Raw genomic sequence first — 22,286 nt, 5'->3', positions numbered from 1 at the left:
AAAAAAAACCCCGACCAAACTCACGTAATAGTATTATTTTCTGTCAGATATTCTCTCGTGTCGAGTCTAACGATGTTTTTCCGGTCTTATATCGGATGAACTTGGTTGTTATTATTTGATGAGGTTGGTTCACTCCTGACAACATGTTATGATGGTAAGAGATGACTGTACAGAGACGCTGCTCAGCAGAGCAGGAGGCAGTAAACCGGGACCACATTCTGACCCCTCATTCTGACCCCTCATTCTGACCCCTCATTCTGACCCCTCATTCTGACCCCTCTTTTTAACATGCATTTTTATTTTATTTTTTAATTTATTTAAAAAATGTTTACAAATCTTGGTTTTTAAATGGTACTTTTAAAATGTTAAGGAAAGATTTCCACGTCCAAAAGCTTAAAGTTCAAGACAAAAACCACGAGGGTGCAGAGTTGTCAGAACACGTCAACACCTTAAAACGTCTCGTATATCACTTTAAAACACGACGATGATGATACACACCCCTCGCCCCAAAACCCCCCTTTTTTTTACAATGACATCAGTGGCTGATAAACAGATATTCAGATTGTATGAAAATGAAATCAAAATCAGGAGATTCTAACGTTCCTAGTATGAAGTCTGTCTACGTTCTACTAAATCACAACGGTAGTCACGTGAACACAGTCCAACCCGCTGGCAATCTACTGCTCATTTCATTGGACAGACACCACGGAGGGAGTACAGTACGTTAATTAGGTTCGCTCGGAGTTAGACACGACGCATCGGAGAGGTAAAGGCGTAGCGCAGTGAGAACAGGAAATACGCCCCCACGTTAAACCCCCAAGATCAATTTCATATGTTATAAATCCACGTCCTCGTGGCAGCAGTGGTTCTTTTACGAGTTCACGTTTTGTATTTCAGAAACCCCTTTTTCGATACTTTCAAAATGACAATTTCCATCTGCTAGATACAGTCAGATACGACCACTGACTGTTAGTCCACTGCCTAAAACATGGACACTACCGTTTAGAAAGCAGCTGGTACACGACACACTGAAATATGAACGAAGGACCGTTTGTGGAATTCCCTGAAACAACGCAGGAGGACACGGGAGAGAGATTCTTGATCGGTAAATCGCCGGTTCCAATAATCAATAGTGACGGCGCTGGCTGATATGAGCGGACGACAGAGGGGAAGAGGGCCTCATTTTAGGATCATTAATAACTCAGCCAATTAAAAAATGGTTTGATTTTAGAAACCAGTCCATTAGAAATAGGAAGCTTTCTACTGTTAACATTTCTGACACTTGTGGAATATCTTCTACAGCTAAATACACTGCCAACAGGCTAGAGGACTCCCTATACAACTAACCTTTAAAATCTCCCACTACAGGCAACAGCGTTACTGAACACACATAAAAGGACACCTAAAGAGACCAACTCAGAGACATACCATATCCCTCCTCTGGTACTATACATGTCCTGACAGTCACTGACTGCACGGCATTACATCACGTTCTGTAAACATCAGATCAAGATACGAAAATATCCTCCGATTTTAGAACCATAAAAAAAAAAACATCAATCCGCTACCAATTTGTGAAAACTGCATCTCTGCTCACAACATTGTGTTAGAAAAGAAATGAGTTGTTATTAGAGAGAGGATTCCTGACAGAACGGGAACAGAGCGGGAACAGAACGGTAACAGAGCAGGAACAGAACAGGAACAGAACGGGAACAGAACGGGAACAGAACAGGAACAGAACAGGAACAGTAACATGTTTTAGAGAAATCTGAAAACAGTTATTAGATAGAGGATTCCTGACAGAACGGTAACAGAACGGTAACAGAACGGGAACAGAACGGGAACAGAACGGGAACAGAACGGGAACAGAACAGGAACAGAACAGGAACAGTAACATGTTTTAGAGAAATCTGAAAACAGTTATTAGATAGAGGATTCCTGACAGAACAGGAACAGAACGGTAACAGAACGGTAACAGAGCGGTAACAGAGCGGTAACAGAGCGGTAACAGAGCGGTAACAGAGCGGTAACAGAACGGTAACAGAGCGGTAACAGAATGGTAACATGTTTTAGCGAAATGTGCATAATAATAATAATGATAATAATACTGTCAGTTAAAGATCCAGGTAGACCAACTCATCCATCCTGAACTGAAGGACTGAAGAGGACAGAGAACAGCAGAACGGTAATGGAGAGGTTTAGTCCATCCTGAGGTGTCTGGATTGCTTGGCAGAGCAGATGCCCGTTACAGAGTAGCGTCTGTCTGTCTGGTGGATAACTGGAGGGTTCCGGGGCTGGGGTCAGTTGTTGCCGAGGCTACCTGGCCTGGAGGGTCAGGACTCAGGGTGAAGGGTCAGGTAGGGGTCATGGTGACGTGTCTATCTGGCCTGGAGGGTCAGGACTCAGGGCTCAGGGTCAGGTAGGGGTCATGGTGCCGTGTCTACCTGGCGGTGGTAGGCTGTACGTGTCCGGGGTAAGAGCGGCGTGTGCTGGTAGCCTGTCTCTGGCGGGCCAGGAAGGACTGTCCTGAACCCGTACTGGCCAGACGGTCCTCTGCTGCCTTCTTCTGTAGAGCCATGCCCTGGGGGAGGGGGGGGGGGGGGGGGGGGGGGGACACGGTGGCTTCATTAAGACAGATATTCATTAAAGGAATTGATGGTTAAATCCCCTGCGTCTGTTGTGGGACATTTCTTCAAACGTTTTACTCACAATCGCTGAAACCAGACAGCACCACTACTACAAATAACACACTGAAACCAGACAGCACCACTACTACAATAACACACTGAAACCAGACAGCACCACTACTACAAATAACACACTGAAACCAGACAGCACCACTACAAATAACACACTGAAACCAGACAGCACCACTACTACAAATAACACACTGAAACCAGACAGCACCACCACCACTACAAATAACACACTGAAACCAGACAGCACCACTACTACAAATAACACACTGAAACCAGACAGCACCACCACTACTACAAATAACACACTGAAACCAGACACCACTACTACAAATAACACACTGAAACCAGACAGCACCACTACTACTACAAATAACACACTGAAACCAGACAGCACCACTACTACAAATAACACACTGAAACCAGACAGCACCACTACTACTACAAATAACACACTGAAACCAGACAGCACCACTACTACAAATAACACACTGAAACCAGACAGCACCACTACTACAAATAACACACTGAAACCAGACAGCACCACTACTACAAATAACACACTGAAACCAGACAGCACCACTACTACAAATAACACACTGAAACCAGACAGCACCACCACTACAAATAACACACTGAAACCAGACAGCACCACTACTACAAATAACACACTGAAACCAGACAGCACCACTACAAATAACACACTGAAACCAGACAGCACCACTACTACAAATAACACACTGAAACCAGACAGCACCACTACTACAATAACACACTGAAACCAGACAGCACCACTACTACAAATAACACACTGAAACCAGACAGCACCACTACTACAATAACACACTGAAACCAGACAGCACCACTACAAATAACACACTGAAGACAGACAGCACCACTACTACAAATAACACACTGAAACCAGACAGCACCACCACTACAAATAACACACTGAAACCAGACAGCACCACTACTACAAATAACACACTGAAACCAGACAGCACCACTACTACTACAAATAACACACTGAAACCAGACAGCACCACTACTACTACAAATAACACACTGAAACCAGACAGCACCACTACTACTAATAACACACTGAAACCAGACAGCACCACTACTACAAATAACACACTGAAACCAGACAGCACCACTACTACAAATAACACACTGAAACCAGACAGCACCACCACTACAAATAACACACTGAAACCAGACAGCACCACCACTACTACAAATAACACACTGAAACCAGACAGCACCACTACTACAAATAACACACTGAAACCAGACAGCACCACTACTACAAATAACACACTGAAACCAGACAGCACCACTACTACTAATAACACACTGAAACCAGACAGCACCACTACTACTAATAACACACTGAAACCAGACAGCACCACTACTACTACAAATAACACACTGAAACCAGACAGCACCACTACTACTAATAACACACTGAAACCAGACAGCACCACCACTACAAATAACACACTGAAACCAGACAGCACCACTACTACAAATAACACACTGAAACCAGACAGCACCACTACTACTACAAATAACACACTGAAACCAGACACCACCACTACTACTAATAACACACTGAAACCAGACAGCACCACCACTACAAATAACACACTGAAACCAGACAGCACCACTACTACAAATAACACACTGAAACCAGACAGCACCACTACTACAAATAACACACTGAAACCAGACAGCACCACCACTACTACAAATAACACACTGAAACCAGACAGCACCACTACTACTACAAATAACACACTGAAACCAGACAGCACCACTACTACTACAAATAACACACTGAAACCAGACAGCACCACTACTACAAATAACACACTGAAACCAGACAGCACCACTACTACAAATAACACACTGAAACCAGACAGCACCACTACTACAAATAACACACTGAAACCAGACAGCACCACTACTACAAATAACACACTGAAACCAGACAGCACCACTACTACAAATAACACACTGAAACCAGACAGCACCACTACTACAAATAACACACTGAAACCAGACAGCACCACTACTACTAATAACACACTGAAACCAGACAGCACCACTACTACTACAAATAACACACTGAAACCAGACAGCACCACTACTACTACAAATAACACACTGAAACCAGACAGCACCACCACTACTACAAATAACACACTGAAACCAGACAGCACCACTACTACAAATAACACACTGAAACCAGACAGCACCACTACTACAAATAACACACTGAAACCAGACAGCACCACTACTACAAATAACACACTGAAACCAGACAGCACCACCACTACTACAAATAACACACTGAAACCAGACAGCACCACTACTACAAATAACACACTGAAACCAGACAGCACCACTACTACAAATAACACACTGAAACCAGACAGCACCACTACTACAAATACACACTGAAACCAGACAGCACCACCACTACAAATAACACACTGAAACCAGACAGCACCACTACTACAAATAACACACTGAAACCAGACAGCACCACTACTACTACAAATAACACACTGAAACCAGACAGCACCACCACTACTACAAATAACACACTGAAACCAGACAGCACCACTACTACTACAAATAACACACTGAAACCAGACAGCACCACTACTACTACAAATAACACACTGAAACCAGACAGCACCACTACTACAAATAACACACTGAAACCAGACAGCACCACCACTACAAATAACACACTGAAGACAGACAGCACCACTACTACTACAAATAACACACTGAAACCAGACAGCACCACTACTACAAATAACACACTGAAACCAGACAGCACCACTACTACAAATAACACACTGAAACCAGACACCACTACTACAAATAACACACTGAAACCAGACAGCACCACTACTACAAATAACACACTGAAACCAGACAGCACCACTACTACAAATAACACACTGAAACCAGACAGCACCACCACTACAAATAACACACTGAAACCAGACAGCACCACTACTACTACAAATAACACACTGAAACCAGACACCACTACTACAAATAACACACTGAAACCAGACAGCACCACTACTACAAATAACACACTGAAACCAGACAGCACCACTACTACAAATAACACACTGAAACCAGACAGCACCACTACAAATAACACACTGAAACCAGACAGCACCACCACTACTACAAATAACACACTGAAACCAGACAGCACCACCACTACTACAAATAACACACTGAAACCAGACAGCACCACTACTACTACAAATAACACACTGAAACCAGACAGCACCACCACTACAAATAACACACTGAAACCAGACAGCACCACTACTACAAATAACACACTGAAACCAGACAGCACCACCACTACAAATAACACACTGAAACCAGACAGCACCACTACTACAAATAACACACTGAAACCAGACAGCACCACTACTACAAATAACACACTGAAACCAGACAGCACCACTACTACAAATAACACACTGAAACCAGACACCACCACTACTACAAATAACACACTGAAACCAGACAGCACCACTACTACTAATAACACACTGAAACCAGACAGCACCACTACTACAAATAACACACTGAAACCAGACAGCACCACTACTACAAATAACACACTGAAACCAGACAGCACCACTACTACTACAAATAACACACTGAAACCAGACAGCACCACCACTACTACAAATAACACACTGAAACCAGACAGCACCACTACTACAAATAACACACTGAAACCAGACAGCACCACCACTACAAATAACACACTGAAACCAGACAGCACCACTACTACAAATAACACACTGAAACCAGACAGCACCACTACTACAAATAACACACTGAAACCAGACAGCACCACTACTACAAATAACACACTGAAACCAGACAGCACCACTACTACTACAAATAACACACTGAAACCAGACAGCACCACCACTACTACAAATAACACACTGAAACCAGACAGCACCACTACTACTAATAACACACTGAAACCAGACAGCACCACTACAAATAACACACTGAAACCAGACAGCACCACTACTACAAATAACACACTGAAACCAGACAGCACCACTACTACAAATAACACACTGAAACCAGACAGCACCACCACTACAAATAACACACTGAAACCAGACAGCACCACTACTACTACAAATAACACACTGAAACCAGACAGCACCACCACTACAAATAACACACTGAAACCAGACAGCACCACCACTACTACAAGTAACACACTGAAACCAGACAGCACCACCACTACAAATAACACACTGAAACCAGACAGCACCACCACTACTACAAATAACACACTGAAACCAGACACCACCACTACAAATAACACACTGAAACCAGACAGCACCACTACTACAAATAACACACTGAAACCAGACAGCACCACTACTACAAATAACACACTGAAACCAGACAGCACCACTACTACAAATAACACACTGAAACCAGACAGCACCACTACTACAAATAACACACTGAAACCAGACAGCACCACCACTACTACAAATAACACACTGAAACCAGACAGCACCACCACTACTACAAATAACACACTGAAACCAGACAGCACCACTACTACAAATAACACACTGAAACCAGACAGCACCACTACTACAAATAACACACTGAAACCAGACAGCACCACTACTACAAATACACACTGAAACCAGACAGCACCACTACTACAAATAACACACTGAAACCAGACAGCACCACCACTACAAATAACACACTGAAACCAGACAGCACCACCACTACAAATAACACACTGAAACCAGACAGCACCACTACTACAAATAACACACTGAAACCAGACAGCACCACCACTACAAATAACACACTGAAACCAGACAGCACCACTACTACAAATAACACACTGAAACCAGACAGCACCACCACTACAAATAACACACTGAAACCAGACAGCACCACCACTACTACAAATAACACACTGAAACCAGACACCACTACTACAAATAACACACTGAAACCAGACAGCACCACTACTACAAATAACACACTGAAACCAGACAGCACCACTACTACAAATAACACACTGAAGACAGACAGCACCACCACTACAAATAACACACTGAAACCAGACAGCACCACTACTACAAATAACACACTGAAACCAGACAGCACCACTACTACTAATAACACACTGAAACCAGACAGCACCACTACTACAAATAACACACTGAAACCAGACAGCACCACTACTACTACAAATAACACACTGAAACCAGACAGCACCACTACTACAAATAACACACTGAAACCAGACAGCACCACTACTACTACAAATAACACACTGAAACCAGACAGCACCACTACTACAAATAACACACTGAAACCAGACAGCACCACCACTACTACAAATAACACACTGAAACCAGACAGCACCACTACTACAAATAACACACTGAAACCAGACAGCACCACTACTACAAATAACACACTGAAACCAGACAGCACCACTACTACTACAAATAACACACTGAAACCAGACAGCACCACCACTACAAATAACACACTGAAACCAGACAGCACCACTACTACAAATAACACACTGAAACCAGACAGCACCACCACTACTACAAATAACACACTGAAACCAGACAGCACCACCACTACAAATAACACACTGAAACCAGACAGCACCACTACTACTACAAATAACACACTGAAACCAGACAGCACCACCACTACAAATAACACACTGAAACCAGACAGCACCACCACTACAAATAACACACTGAAACCAGACAGCACCACTACTACAAATAACACACTGAAACCAGACAGCACCACTACTACTAATAACACACTGAAACCAGACAGCACCACTACTACAAATAACACACTGAAACCAGACAGCACCACTACTACAAATAACACACTGAAGACAGACAGCACCACTACTACAAATAACACACTGAAACCAGACAGCACCACTACTACTAATAACACACTGAAACCAGACAGCACCACTACTACAAATAACACACTGAAACCAGACAGCACCACTACTACAAATAACACACTGAAACCAGACAGCACCACTACTACTACAAATAACACACTGAAACCAGACAGCACCACTACTACTAATAACACACTGAAACCAGACAGCACCACTACTACTACAAATAACACACTGAAGACAGACAGCACCACTACTACTAATAACACACTGAAACCAGACAGCACCACTACAAATAACACACTGAAACCAGACAGCACCACTACTACTAATAACACACTGAAACCAGACAGCACCACTACTACTACAAATAACACACTGAAGACAGACAGCACCACTACTACTAATAACACACTGAAACCAGACAGCACCACTACAAATAACACACTGAAACCAGACAGCACCACTACTCCTTGTTTTTAATCTCGATGGAGTTTTCATTATAAGTGACATAGGAAATCCTACAACGCCCTCTAGTGTTTGAAATGACTAATATAACGTATTATAAACTGGGTGGTTTGAGTCCTGAATGCTGATTGGCTGATAGCCGGGGTATATCAGACTGTATACCACGGGTATGAACAAAACATTTATTTTACTACTCTAATTACATTGGTAACCAGTTTATAATATGGCAATAAGGCACCTGGAGGGGGTTTGTGGTATATGGCCAATATACCACGGCTAAGGGCGTTGCATTGTGCCTTAAGAACAGCCCTTAGCCGTGATATATTTGCCATATACCACACCCCCTCGGGCTTTATTGGTTAAATATTGTGCTGGTTCAATATAACACTGACCATGTTGTACCAGGCAGACACTATGAGTTTCTCCTCCTGGTCTCTCTGAGCCTTGGTCTTGTCGTAGTCTTTCTGTAGAGGGAGATCAACAGAGGAACAGTAGGTTAGAAAACGAGTCTGACTGAGAAGGTAAATGTAATAAAGTGGTGGTATTAAGATCTCTCTCTCGCTCTCGTCCTGTCCTTAACCTAACCCAACACCTTTCTCAAACCCATCCCCTATGTGAAGTATCCTGCAGCTGGTTCTTCAGGGTCTGGACCTAACCCTAAACCCAGTTTAACCCCTACACCAGCCCCTTGGTACCTCCAGAGAGTGCAGCATCCTCTCCTTCTCCTGCAGCTGGTTCTTCAAGGCCTGGACCTAACCCGTAACCCTAAACCCAGTTCAACCCCTACACCAGCCCCGTGGTACCTCCAGAGAGTGCAGCATCCTCTCCTTCTCCTGCAGCTGGTTCTTCAAGGCCTGGACCTAACCCGTACCCCTAAACCCAGTTCAACCCCTACACCAGCCCCTTGGTACCTCCAGAGAGTGCAGCATCCTCTCCTTCTCCTGCAGCTGGTTCTTCAGGGTCTGGACCTAACCCGTAACCCTAAACCCAGTTCAACCCCTACACCAGCCCCTTGGTACCTCCAGAGAGTGCAGCATCCTCTCCTTCTCCTGCAGCTGGCTCTTCAGGGTCTGGACCTAACCCGTAACCCTAAACCCAGTTCAACCCCTACACCAGCCCCTTGGTACCTCCAGAGAGTGCAGCATCCTCTCCTTCTCCTGCAGCTGGTTCTTCAGGGTCTGGACCTAACCCGTAACCCTAAACCCAGTTCAACCCCTACACCAGCCCCTTGGTACCTCCAGAGAGTACAGCATCCTCTCCTTATCCTGCAGCTGGTTCTTCAGGGTCTGGACCTAACCCGTACCCCTAAACCCAGTTCAACCCCTACACCAGCCCCTTGGTACCTCCAGAGAGTGCAGCATCCTCTCCTTCTCCTGCAGCTGGTTCTTCAAGGCCTGGACCTCTGGTGCCGAGCCCTGGTTCTGTTTAGGGTCCAGGGTCCGGATAACACTCTTCGCCTTCTCCAGGTACTTCTTATATCTGTCCTCCATCTGCTTCATGTCTTCATCCTTCTTCTTCAGTGCCTCCTCTAGCTCCTCCACTTTCTGGGCTGGAAGGAGAATCAACAATGACACGATAGTTAAGACTTACAACTAAGTCACTATGGATAAAAACATCTGTGCTAAAGTCTAATTTGTGTAATATTCTAAAATGTTACACAACTACAACGATAATAGATGTTTAAACTTACAGCTAGATGTGTATTTGGGTTCCAAGTCATCAATGTACGCACTCTTCTTCTGCAATTCGCTGTTCACCTCCCGTAACTTCTCCCTTTTTTAGAGAACACAACATCAGCAACAAACAAGTCAGGGTCATCACTTAAAAATAAAAAACACATCCTTAATTGATCAAATAGTTACTTACATGTGTACATCGTTCTTCTTCTTCAGAATGATTGACTAAAAAAAAATAAAAAATAAAATGTTGGTTATGATTTCATCAATACGAGACAATTCCTTGGCTGTCCACCAGAGGGCGCTGTAAAAGCACCAATGATGTTACATTACATTCAGCCTATACGGTGCTGGAGCGACATGTTAACAGGTCGTCGAGACATAGTACAATACTGTAACCCTGGGAATGATGTCGCGATACACATATTTGATGTTGGTATATTGACTTTCTGTTTTTTGTTTTTTCCCCCCCATAAATTAAATGAAAAGGTGAACTGGAAATTGGACTTCCAGGTTCTAAATGAATGAGTTAGAGGTTAAGAGTCATATCTCGTGTTTTATGAAACAGGTGTAGCTAGGAGCTAAGAGTCATATCTCGTGTGGTATGAAACAGGTGTAGCTAGGAGCTAAGAGTCATATCTCATGTGGTATGAAATAAGACCTGTAGCTAGGAAACAAAGCCTCTATAGGAGACTAGTAGCACCCTGATTTAAAAATCACCAGCAAGAATACTGAACAAAAATATAAGCGCACAAAATGCAATGATTTTACTGAGTTACAGTTCATAGAAGGGAATCTGTCAATTTTAATAATATATTTTATAATAATTTTGATTAATTAGGCACTAATCTATGGATTTCACTTGACTGGGCAGTGGCGCAGCCATGGGTGGGCCTGGGAGGGCCCAGCCAATCAGAACTAGTTTTTCCCCCCACATAAAAATAGCTTTTATTACAGACAAATATTAATCAAGTTTCATCAGCTGTCTGGGTGGCTGGTCTCAGACGATCGCGCAGGTGACGATGCTGGATGTGGAGGTCCTGGGTTGGCGTGGTTACACGTGGTTGTGAGTTTGGCTAGACGCAGTGCCAAATTCTCTAAAACAAAGTTGGAGGCGGCTTATGGTAGAGAAATGAACATTCAATTCTCTGGCAACAGCTCTGGTGGAAATTTCAGCGGTCAGCATGCCAATTGCACACTCCCTAAAAACTGTTTTTGTCCCCAGCACAAGGTGCATCTGTGTATTGATCATGCTTTTTGTTCACAAAATGTGAGAGGGGTTGGCTTTTTGTGCTTATGGAAAATTTCTGGGATATTTTATTTCAGCTCATGAAACCAACACTTAACATGTTGCTTTTATATTTTTGTTCAGTATAGATTGAAAATGCAATTCTTAACCACTAATCTAACTACACTGAGTGGACAAAACATTAGGAACACCTTCCTAGTATTGAGTTGCCCGCCCGCCCCGCCCCCCCCCCCCCCCCCCCCTTTTGCCCTCAGAACAGCCTCAATTGGTCGGGACGTGGACTCTACGAGGTGTCGAAAGCATTCCACAGGGATGCTGGTCCATGTTGACTCCAAGGCTTCCCACAGTTGTGTCAAGTTGGCTGGATGTCCTTTGGGTGGTGGACCGTTCCTGATACACGCGGGAAACTGATGACAGCAAAAACCCAGCGGCTTAGCAGTTCTTGACACAAATCACCTACTACCATACCCCGTTCAAAGGCACTTAAATACTTTGTCTTGCCCATTCACCCTCCGAATGGCACACATACACAATACTCCTCCCCTTCATCTACACTGATTGAAGTGGATTTAACAAGTGACGTCAATAAGGAATCATATCTTTCACCTGGATTCACCTGGTCAGTCTATGTCATGGAAAGAGCAGGTGTTCTTAATGTTTTGTACACTCAGTGTATAATGGAAGGAAACTATTGGAGTGAAGGAGTCTAACTGGGATTGATCTCCAAGCCATACTTACAATCACCTGAGGGGGAAGCAGGGTTAGAGAGAGAGGATGATTTAATACAGGACAAAACCAGGGACCCACAGAGAGAGGGGGGGGGGGGAGAGAGAGAGGGGGGCGAGAGAGAGAGAGAGGGGGGCGAGAGAGAGAGGAGCGAGAGAGAGGGGAGCGAGAGAGAGAGAGAGAGAGGGGAGAGAGAGAGAGAGAGAGAGAGAGAGGGGAGCGAGAGAGAGAGAGAGGGGAGCGAGAGAGAGAGAGAGAGAGAGAGAGAGAGAGAGAGAGGGGAGCGAGAGAGAGAGAGAGAGAGAGAGAGAGAGAGAGAGAGAGAGAGAGAGAGCAGCATTTCAGTTAGATTGGTCATGCAGTGAGGAGACAAAGACAGAAGGCGGTTACGTCATCGCACACAATACTCTTCCTGCAGATGTCATCGATGACAGTTCCATTATCCAATCAGGAGAGCTCTATACACACACACACGACCTCTAACCTTCAACCAGGATAGGTTGGCCGGGTAAATCAATGCCTTTCCAACGCTACAACATGAGTGATGTTACACAGACGACAACCGAGAGAACACACACACACACACACACACACACACACAGTGTTAGAATGTTAGTGACACATAAAACATCCATGCAGTTTATGGGTTGATATGAGGACAACGAAACAGACTAACATTAGTAAACATTCGAAAAAATTTATTCTGGGTAAAAGAGCCAGATAAGAGAATGAACTGACATGACGTAGCAGTAAGAGCCATCTCCCTTCACCCGGATCTAATGTGAACACCCCCAGAATGACACGGTGTTGTGTAGTTTAATGTGAACACCCCCAGGATGACAGGATGTTGTGTAGTTTAATGTGAACACCCCCAGGATGACAGGGTGTTGTGTAGTTTAATGTGAACACGCCCAGGATGACAGGGTGTTGTGTAGTTTAATGTGAACACCCCCAGGATGATAGGGTGTTGTGTAGTTTAATGTGAACACCCCCAGGACAACAGGGTGTTGTGGGGGGTTCTGTAGTTTAATGCGAACACCCCCCAGGACGACAGGGTGTTGTGTAGTTTAATGTGAACACCCCCCAGGATGACAGGGTGTTGTGTAGTTTAATGTGAACACCCCCCAGGATGACAGGGTGTTGTGTAGTTTAATGTGAACACCCCCCGGATGACAGGGTGTTGTGTAGTTTAATGTGAACACCCCCCAGGATGACAGGGTGTTGTGTAGTTTAATGTGAACACCCCCCGGATGACAGGGTGTTGTGTAGTTTAATGTGAACACCCCCAGGATGACAGGATGTTGTGTAGTTTAATGTGAACACCCCCAGGACGACAGGGTGTTGTGTAGTTTAATGTGAACACCCCCCAGGACGACAGGCTGTTGTGGGGGGTTCTGTAGTTTAATGCGAACACCCCCCAGGACGACAGGGTGTTGTGGGGGGTTCTGTAGTTTAATGCGAACACCCCCCAGGACGACAGGGTGTTGTGGGGGGTTCTGTAGTTTAATGTGAACACCCCCAGGACGACAGGGTGGTTTGTAGTTTAATGTGAACACGCCCCAGGACGACAGGGTGTTGTGTAGTTTAATGCGAACACCCCCCCAGGACGACAGGGTGTTGTGGGGGGTTCTGTAGTTTAATGCGAACACCCCCAGGATGACAGGGTGTTGTGGGGGGTTCTGTAGTTTAATGTGAACACCCCCCCAGGACGACAGGGTGTTGTGGGGTGTTCTGTAGTTTAATGCGAACACCCCCAGGATGACAGGGTGTTGTGTAGTTTAATGTGAACACCCCCAGGATGACAGGGTGTTGTGTAGTTTAATGAGAACACCCCCCAGGACGACAGGGTGTTGTGTAGTTTAATGTGAACACCCCCAGGATGACAGGGTGTTGTGTAGTTTAATGTGAACACCCCCCAGGATGACAGGGTGTTGTGTAGTTTAATGTGAACACCCCCAGGATGACAGGGTGTTGTGTAGTTTAATGTGAACACCCCCCAGGATGACAGGGTGTTGTGTAGTTTAATGTGAACACCCCCCAGGATGACAGGGTGTTGTGTAGTTTAATGTGAACACCCCCAGGATGACAGGATGTTGTGTAGTTTAATGTGAACACCCCCAGGATGACAGGGTGTTGTGTAGTTTAATGTGAACACCCCCAGGACGACAAGGTGTTGTGTAGTTTAATGTAAACACCCCCAGGAGGACAGGGTGTTGTGGGGGGTTCTGTAGTTAATGCGAACACCCCCCAGGACGACAGGGTGTTGTGGGGGGTTCTGTAGTTTAATGCGAACACCCCCCAGGACGGCAGGGTGTTCTGTAGTTTAATGTGAACACCCCCAGGACGACAGGGTGGTTTGTAGTTTAATGTGAACACGCCCCAGGACGACAGGGTGTTGTGTAGTTTAATGCGAACACCCCCCAGGACGACAGGGTGTTGTGGGGGGTTCTGTAGTTTAATGCGAACACCCCCCAGGACGACAGGGTGTTGTGGGGGGTTCTGTAGTTTAATGTGAACACCCCCCAGGACGACAGGGTGTTGTGGGGGGTTCTGTAGTTTAATGTGAACACCCCCCAGGACGACAGGGTGTTGTGTAGTTTAATGTGAACACCCCCCAGGACGACAGGGTGTTGTGGGGGGTTCTGTAGTTTAATGCGAACACCCCCCAGGACGACAGGGTGTTGTGTAGTTTAATGTGAACACCCCCAGGATGACAGGGTGTTGTTTAATTTAATGTGAACACCCCCAGGATGACAGGGTGTTGTGTAGTTTAATGTGAACACCCCCAGGATGACAGGGTGTTGTGTAGTTTAATGTGAACACCCCCAGGACGACAGGGTGTTGTGGGGGGTTCTGTAGTTTAATGTGAACACCCCCAGGATGACAGGGTGTTGTGGGGGGTTCTGTAGTTTAATGTGAACACCCCCAGGATGACAGGGTGTTGTGGGGGGTTCTGTAGTTTAATGTGAACACCCCCAGGATGACAGGGTGTTGTGGGGGGTTCTGTAGTTTAATGTGAACACCCCCAGGATGACAGGGTGTTGTGGGGGGTTGTGTAGTTTAATGCGAACACCACCCAGGATGACAGGGTGTTGTGGGGGGTTCTGTAGTTTAATGTGAACACCCAGGATGACAGGGTGTTGTGGGGGGTTCTGTAGTTTAATGTGAACACCCCCATGATGACAGGGTGTTGTGTAGTTTAATGTGAACACCCCCAGGACGACAGGGTGTTGTGGGGGGTTGTGTAGTTTAATGCGTACACCCCCCATGACGACAAGGTGTTGTGGGGGTGTTGTGTAATTTAATGTGAACACCCCCCAGGACGACAGGGTGTTGTGGGGGGTTGTGTAGTTTAATGTGAACACCCCCAGGATGACAGGGTGTTGTGTAGTTTAATGTGAACACCCCCAGGACGACAGGGTGTTGTGGGGGGTTGTGTAGTTTAATGCGTACACCCCCCATGACGACAAGGTGTTGTGGGGGTGTTGTGTAATTTAATGTGAACACCCCCCAGGACGACAGGGTGTTGTGGGGGGTTGTGTAGTTTAATGTGAACACCCCCAGGATGACAGGGTGTTGTGTAGTTTAATGTGAACACCCCCAGGACGACAGGGTGTTGTGGGGGGTTGTGCAGTTTAATGTGAACACCCCCAGGACGACAGGGTGTTGTGGGGTGTTGTGTAGTTTAATGTGAACACCCCCAGGATGACAGGGTGTTGTGGGGTGTTGTGTAGTTTAATGTGAACACCCCCAGGATGACAGGGTGTTGTGGGGTGTTGTGTAGTTTAATGTGAACACCCCCAGGACGACCGTTTCTGTAGTTTCCAGTTCTTTAACAGTTGTTCTGATCGTTGTAATGTAATAAACCGTGCCATCTCGTTAAACAGCAGCAGGTGAGATGGTCTGAGAGGCTGATCTGAGATCAGTTTAGTGGTACTCACATCCTCTGCTTTGGAGCCCTGTTCCTGAAGACTCCTCTGCAGCTCCTCCACCTGACTCTGACCCTCGATCAGTCTCTGGTTCACCAGTCTGGTGTGTGTGTGCAGGGGGTTACAATTAGGGTTAGAACTAGGTTTAGAGAAAATAGGATTTGGTATTCACAAGGACATAGACATATGTAGTGTGTGCAGTGTGTATAGTGTGCAGTGTATAGTGTGTATAGTGTGTATAGTATAGTGTGTATAGTGTATAGTGTGTATAGTGTAGAGTGTGTTTAGTGTAGTGTGTATAGTGTATCGTGTATAGTGTGTAGTGTGTATAGTGTGTAGTGTGTATAGTGTGTAGTGTGTATAGTGTGTAGTGTATAGTGTGTATAGTGTGTAGTTTATAGTGTGTATAGTGTATAGTGGGTAGTGTATAGTGTGTTTAGTGTATAGTGTGTAGTGTGTAGTGTATATAGTGTATAGTGTGTAGTGTATATAGTGTATATAGTGTATAGTGTATAGTGTGTACTGTATAGTGTATAGTGTGTAGTGTATAGTGTATAGTGTGTATAGTGTATGGTGTGTATAGTGTATATAGTGTATAGTGTATAGTGTGTAGTGTGTATAGTGTATAGTGTGTTGTGTATAGTGTGTAGTGTATAGTGTGTACTGTATAGTGTGTACTGTATAGTGTGTACTGTATAGTGTGTACTGGATAGTGTATATAGTGTGTAGTGTATATAGTGTGTAGTGTATAGTGTGTAGTGTGTATAATGTGTGGTGTGTAGTGTATAGTGTGTAGTGTGTATAGTGTGTAGTATATAGTGTGTATAGTGTGGTGTGTAGTGTACAGTGTGTACTGTATAGTGTGTACTGTATAGTGTATATAGTGTATAGTGTGTAGTGTATAGTGTATAGTGTGTAGTGTATAGTGTGTACTGTATAGTGTGTAGTGTATAGTGTATATAGTGTATATAGTGTAGTGTGTAGTGTATAGTGTGTAGTGTGTAGTGTATAGTGTGTACTGTATAGTGTGTGTAGTGTGTAGTGTATATAGTGTGTAGTGTATATAGTGTATATAGCGTATAGTGTGTACTGTATAGTGTGTACTGTATAGTGTATATAGTGTGTACTGTATAGTGTGTAGTGTATATAGTGTATAGTGTGTAGTGTGTACTGTATAGTGTGTACTGTATAGTGTGTACTGTATAGTGTATATAGTGTGTAGTGTATATAGTGTATATAGCGTATAGTGTGTACTGTATAGTGTGTACTGTATAGTGTATATAGTGTATATAGTGTGTACTGTATAGTGTGTAGTGTATAGTGTATATAGTGTATATAGTGTATAGTGTGTAGTGTGTACTGTATAGTGTGTACTGTATAGTGTGTACTGTATAGTGTGTACTGTATAGTGTATATAGTGTATATAGTGTGTAGTGTATATAGTGTGTAGTGTATAGTGTGTAGTGTGTATAATGTGTGGTGTGTAGTGTATAGTGTGTAGTGTGTATAGTGTGTAGTATATAGTGTGTATAGTGTGTAGTGTGTAGTGTACAGTGTGTACTGTATAGTGTGTACTGTATAGTGTATATAGTGTATAGTGTGTAGTGTATAGTGTATAGTGTGTAGTGTATAGTGTGTACTGTATAGTGTGTAGTGTATAGTGTATATAGTGTATATAGTGTGTACTGTATAGTGTGTAGTGTATATAGTGTGTAGTGTATATAGTGTATATAGCGTATAGTGTATAGTGTGTATAGTGTGTAGTGTATAGTGTATATGGTGTGTAGTGTATATAGTGTATATAGCGTATAGTGTGTATAGTGTATAGTGTGTAGTGTATAGTGTATATAGTGTGTAGTGTATATAGTGTATATAGTGTATAGTGTATAGTGTGTAGTGTATAGTGTGTAGTGTATAGTGTGTACTGTATAGTGTATATAGTGTGTAGTGTATATAGTGTGTAGTGTATATAGTGTGTAGTGTATAGTGTGTAGTGTATAGTGTGTAGTGTATAGTGTATAGTGTGTAGGGTATAGTGTGTACTGTATATAGTGTATATAGTATATAGTGTATAGTGTATAGTGTATAGTGTGTATAGTGTATAGTGTGTAGTGTATAGTGTATAGTGTGTAGTGTGTAGTGTATAGTGTGTAGGGTATATAGTGTATAGTATATAGTGTATATAGTGTATATAGTGTATAGTGTGTAGTGTATAGTGTGTAGTGTGTAGTGTATAGTGTGTAGTGTATAGTGTGTAGTGTATAGTGTGTAGTGCATAGTGTATATAGTGTATATAGTGTATAGTGTGTAGTGTATAGTGTGTAGTGTATAGTGTATAGTGTGTAGTGCATAGGGTATATAGTGTATAGTGTATAGTGTATAGTGTATAGTGTATAGTGTATAGTGTGCACCTGTTCTCTGTCTCCAGTTCGTTCTTCCTACTGTTAGCGTCCTCCAGTAAACTCTGCAGCAGAGCGATCTTCTCATTATCAGAACCCTCCTGGGCCAGCTTCAGCATGTTGTTTTCATGCTGCAGTCTGATCAGCTTCTCTCTGGAATACAGGACCACCACATTATCCACATTACTGTCTAACACATTACTGTCTAACACATTATCAGAACCCTCCTGGGCCAGCTTCAACATGTTGTTCTCATGCTGCAGTCTGATCAGCTTCTCTCTGGAATACAGGACCACCACATTATCCACATTACTGTCCACCACATTATCCACATTACTGTCCACCACATTACCCACATGACTGTCTAACACATTACTGTCTAACACATTTTCTACATTACTGTCCACCACATTACCCACATGACTGTCTAACACATTACTGTCTAACACATTACCTACATTGCTGTCCACCACATTACCCACATTGCTGTCCACCACATTACCCACATTACTGTCCACCACATAACTGTCTAACACATTACCTACATTACCGTCTAACACATTACCTACATTACCGTCCAACACACTACCAACATTACTGTCCAACACACTACCAACATTACAGTCCAACACACTACCAACATTACTGTCCAACACACTACCAACATTACTGTCTAACACACTACCAACATTACTGTCCAACACACTACCAACATTACTGTCCAACACACTACCAACATTACCGTCCAACACACTACCAACATTACTGTCCAACACACTACCAACATTACCGTCCAACACACTACCAGCATTACTGTCCAACACACTACCAACATTACCGTCCAACACACTACCAGCATTACTGTCTAACACACTACCAACATTACTGTCCAACACACTACCAGCATTACTGTCTAACACACTACCAACATTACCGTCCAACACACTACCAGCATTACTGTCTAACACACTACCAACATTACTGTCTAACACGGTAACACACAGAGACAGACAATAACATGTTACTATCTAACACAGTAACATTAGCTATTATACAGCTTCAACCTACATGTTGTTTAAATGTATGTAAACTACTAAGCCACGCCCCTACTAAGCCACGCCCCCACTCCACTGATGGAAGCACACTCACACACACTACATGTTGTTTAAATGTATGTAAATTGTAAAGTATTTTGTCTATAATGTTTTTGTTCGTTATGTGTCCCAGTAAGACTAGCTGTCAATGATTTAGTCTCGGTCAGGCTTTGTCCACTAGGACCAGACAGCCCAGGGCCCGGTTTCCCAAAAGCAACCGAAGTTCATTGTTAAAACCTTCATAGTCAGCAGCATTACCACCCTGCATCCCACTGCTGATCTGTCTTTGAAGCGAAGTAGGGTCGGTCCCTGGATGGGAGACCAGAAGTGGTGTTGGAGGGCCAGTAGGAGGCACTCTTTTCTCTGATCTACAAAAATATCCCAATTCCCCAGGGCAGTGATTGGGGACATTGCCCAGATGGGGGTGTTAAACGGGAGGAGGGGGGGGGGGGGGGTTCATTAAAGATTCTATGGCACTTATGGTAAGAGTAGGGGTGTTAACCCCGGTGTTCTGGCTAAATTCCCAATCTGTCCCCTCATACCATCACGGTCACCTAATCATCCCCAGCTTCTTCAATTGTCTCATTCATCCCTGTAACTCTTCCCCAGGTCTTTGCAGTAAATGAGAATGTGTTCTCAGTCAACTGACCTGGTAAATTAAGGGATAGATAAAACGATTATCGTTAAATCTCTGAGCTGTTTCCCCAAAACCATCATTATTATTGTTGCACGTGAAAACGCTCCTAATCTAAACGCCTGCGTTTCATGCTTTTCTTCTCCGATGAACACGGATACACAGACAACGTGATTCCATCGAAAACTTCAGAACAAAGTTTGCCAATGTCTTCGCAATTGATACAAACAAAACGACATATAAAAACAGTCTAAGGCACTGCATCGCAGTGCAAGGGGCATTGCTGCAGTCCCCGGTTCGAATCCAGGCTGCATCACATCCGGCTAGCTGTGCTGTGTTTCCAGCCACTAGACTGAGCTACGCTACGCTAACGCTAGCTGTGTTTCCAGCCACTAGACTGAGCTACGCTACCCTGACGCTAGCTGTGTTTCCAGCCACTAGACTGAGCTACGCTACACTAACGCTAGCTGTGTTTCCAGCCACTAGACTGAGCTATGCTACACTAACACTAGCAGCAGGGAATGCCATTCCATAGCTCATGGAAAGCAGCTAGAACAAAACTGATGTAACTCTGGAGACATACTGAACATTACATAATTGACAAGCATAACTCTCAGTCCATAATACATTACCCAGCCAGGCCACTCATCAGCCTTATACAAAGCAGACGGAACAAAACAGAAAAAGCCTTGAAGGTATCTGGCTGTGCCGAGCGGAGTATGTCAAATCGACGAGACGAGAAACGGCCAGAGAAGAAGAGGTCTAATTGGTTTAGTGTAAAGAACGCCTTTGAAGAGATCACATAAAGTCAATGAGCCTTGATAAGGGTTTATATACACATATGGGGATCTAACGGAAACAGAGCACTAATCTTTGAAATGTTGATAAAGTATGATAACAGATGTCAGCGTGAGGACCGGAGATAGTTAAACAACACACGTGCTAGTTATGACTCAACCGATTTCAACATTCCTCCCTGCAAAACAGAGCCTGTTGGATGGAAGTAAACATGGTGTGAGCTGCATTATGGGTGAATGTAATACGCATGATTCAGTGGGTGGGGGTTCAACAAATCATACCGGATCTCTGGGGTGATGATCTCTTCAGCCAGCGAATCAGAGCCCTCGTTACTGCCGAGTGGAACCATGCCTGGAGATCAGATCAACAAGGGGATACACAGATCAACAAGGGGATACACAGATCAACAATGAGATACACAGATCAGCAAGGGGATACACAGATCAACAAGGGGATACACAGATCAGACAAGGAGATACACAGATCAGACAAGGAGATACACAGATCAACAAGGAGATACACAGATCAACAAGGAGATACACAGATCAACAAGGAGATACACAGATCAACAAGGGGATACACAGATCAACAAGGGGATACACAGATCAACAAGGGGATA

General features: G+C 44.0%; 1 protein-coding gene across 1 annotated transcript in view; it reads right to left on the bottom strand.

Moving 5' to 3' along the window:
- Positions 1–293: 293 nt before the first annotated feature.
- Positions 294–22,286, bottom strand: part of LOC139422662 (protein Hook homolog 3-like) — a 65,089-nt gene continuing 43,096 nt past the window's right edge. The window contains exons 13-20 of the mRNA XM_071173835.1: positions 21,949–22,018; positions 19,154–19,294; positions 16,755–16,842; positions 11,029–11,063; positions 10,853–10,935; positions 10,506–10,711; positions 9,555–9,626; positions 294–2,581 (exon numbers count right to left, since the gene is read on the bottom strand). Coding sequence (XP_071029936.1) covers positions 2,441–2,581; positions 9,555–9,626; positions 10,506–10,711; positions 10,853–10,935; positions 11,029–11,063; positions 16,755–16,842; positions 19,154–19,294; positions 21,949–22,018 — 836 coding nt within the window. The 3' untranslated portion in view covers positions 294–2,440. The remainder of the gene's footprint in view (positions 2,582–9,554; positions 9,627–10,505; positions 10,712–10,852; positions 10,936–11,028; positions 11,064–16,754; positions 16,843–19,153; positions 19,295–21,948; positions 22,019–22,286) is intronic.

The sequence above is a fragment of the Oncorhynchus clarkii genome, chromosome 12 (assembly GCF_045791955.1).
Source record: "Oncorhynchus clarkii lewisi isolate Uvic-CL-2024 chromosome 12, UVic_Ocla_1.0, whole genome shotgun sequence".
NCBI classification, from domain to species: Eukaryota; Metazoa; Chordata; class Actinopteri; order Salmoniformes; family Salmonidae; genus Oncorhynchus; species Oncorhynchus clarkii.
Note: the sequence above shows the minus strand (reverse complement) of the source record. Positions and strands in the feature narration are given on the sequence as shown.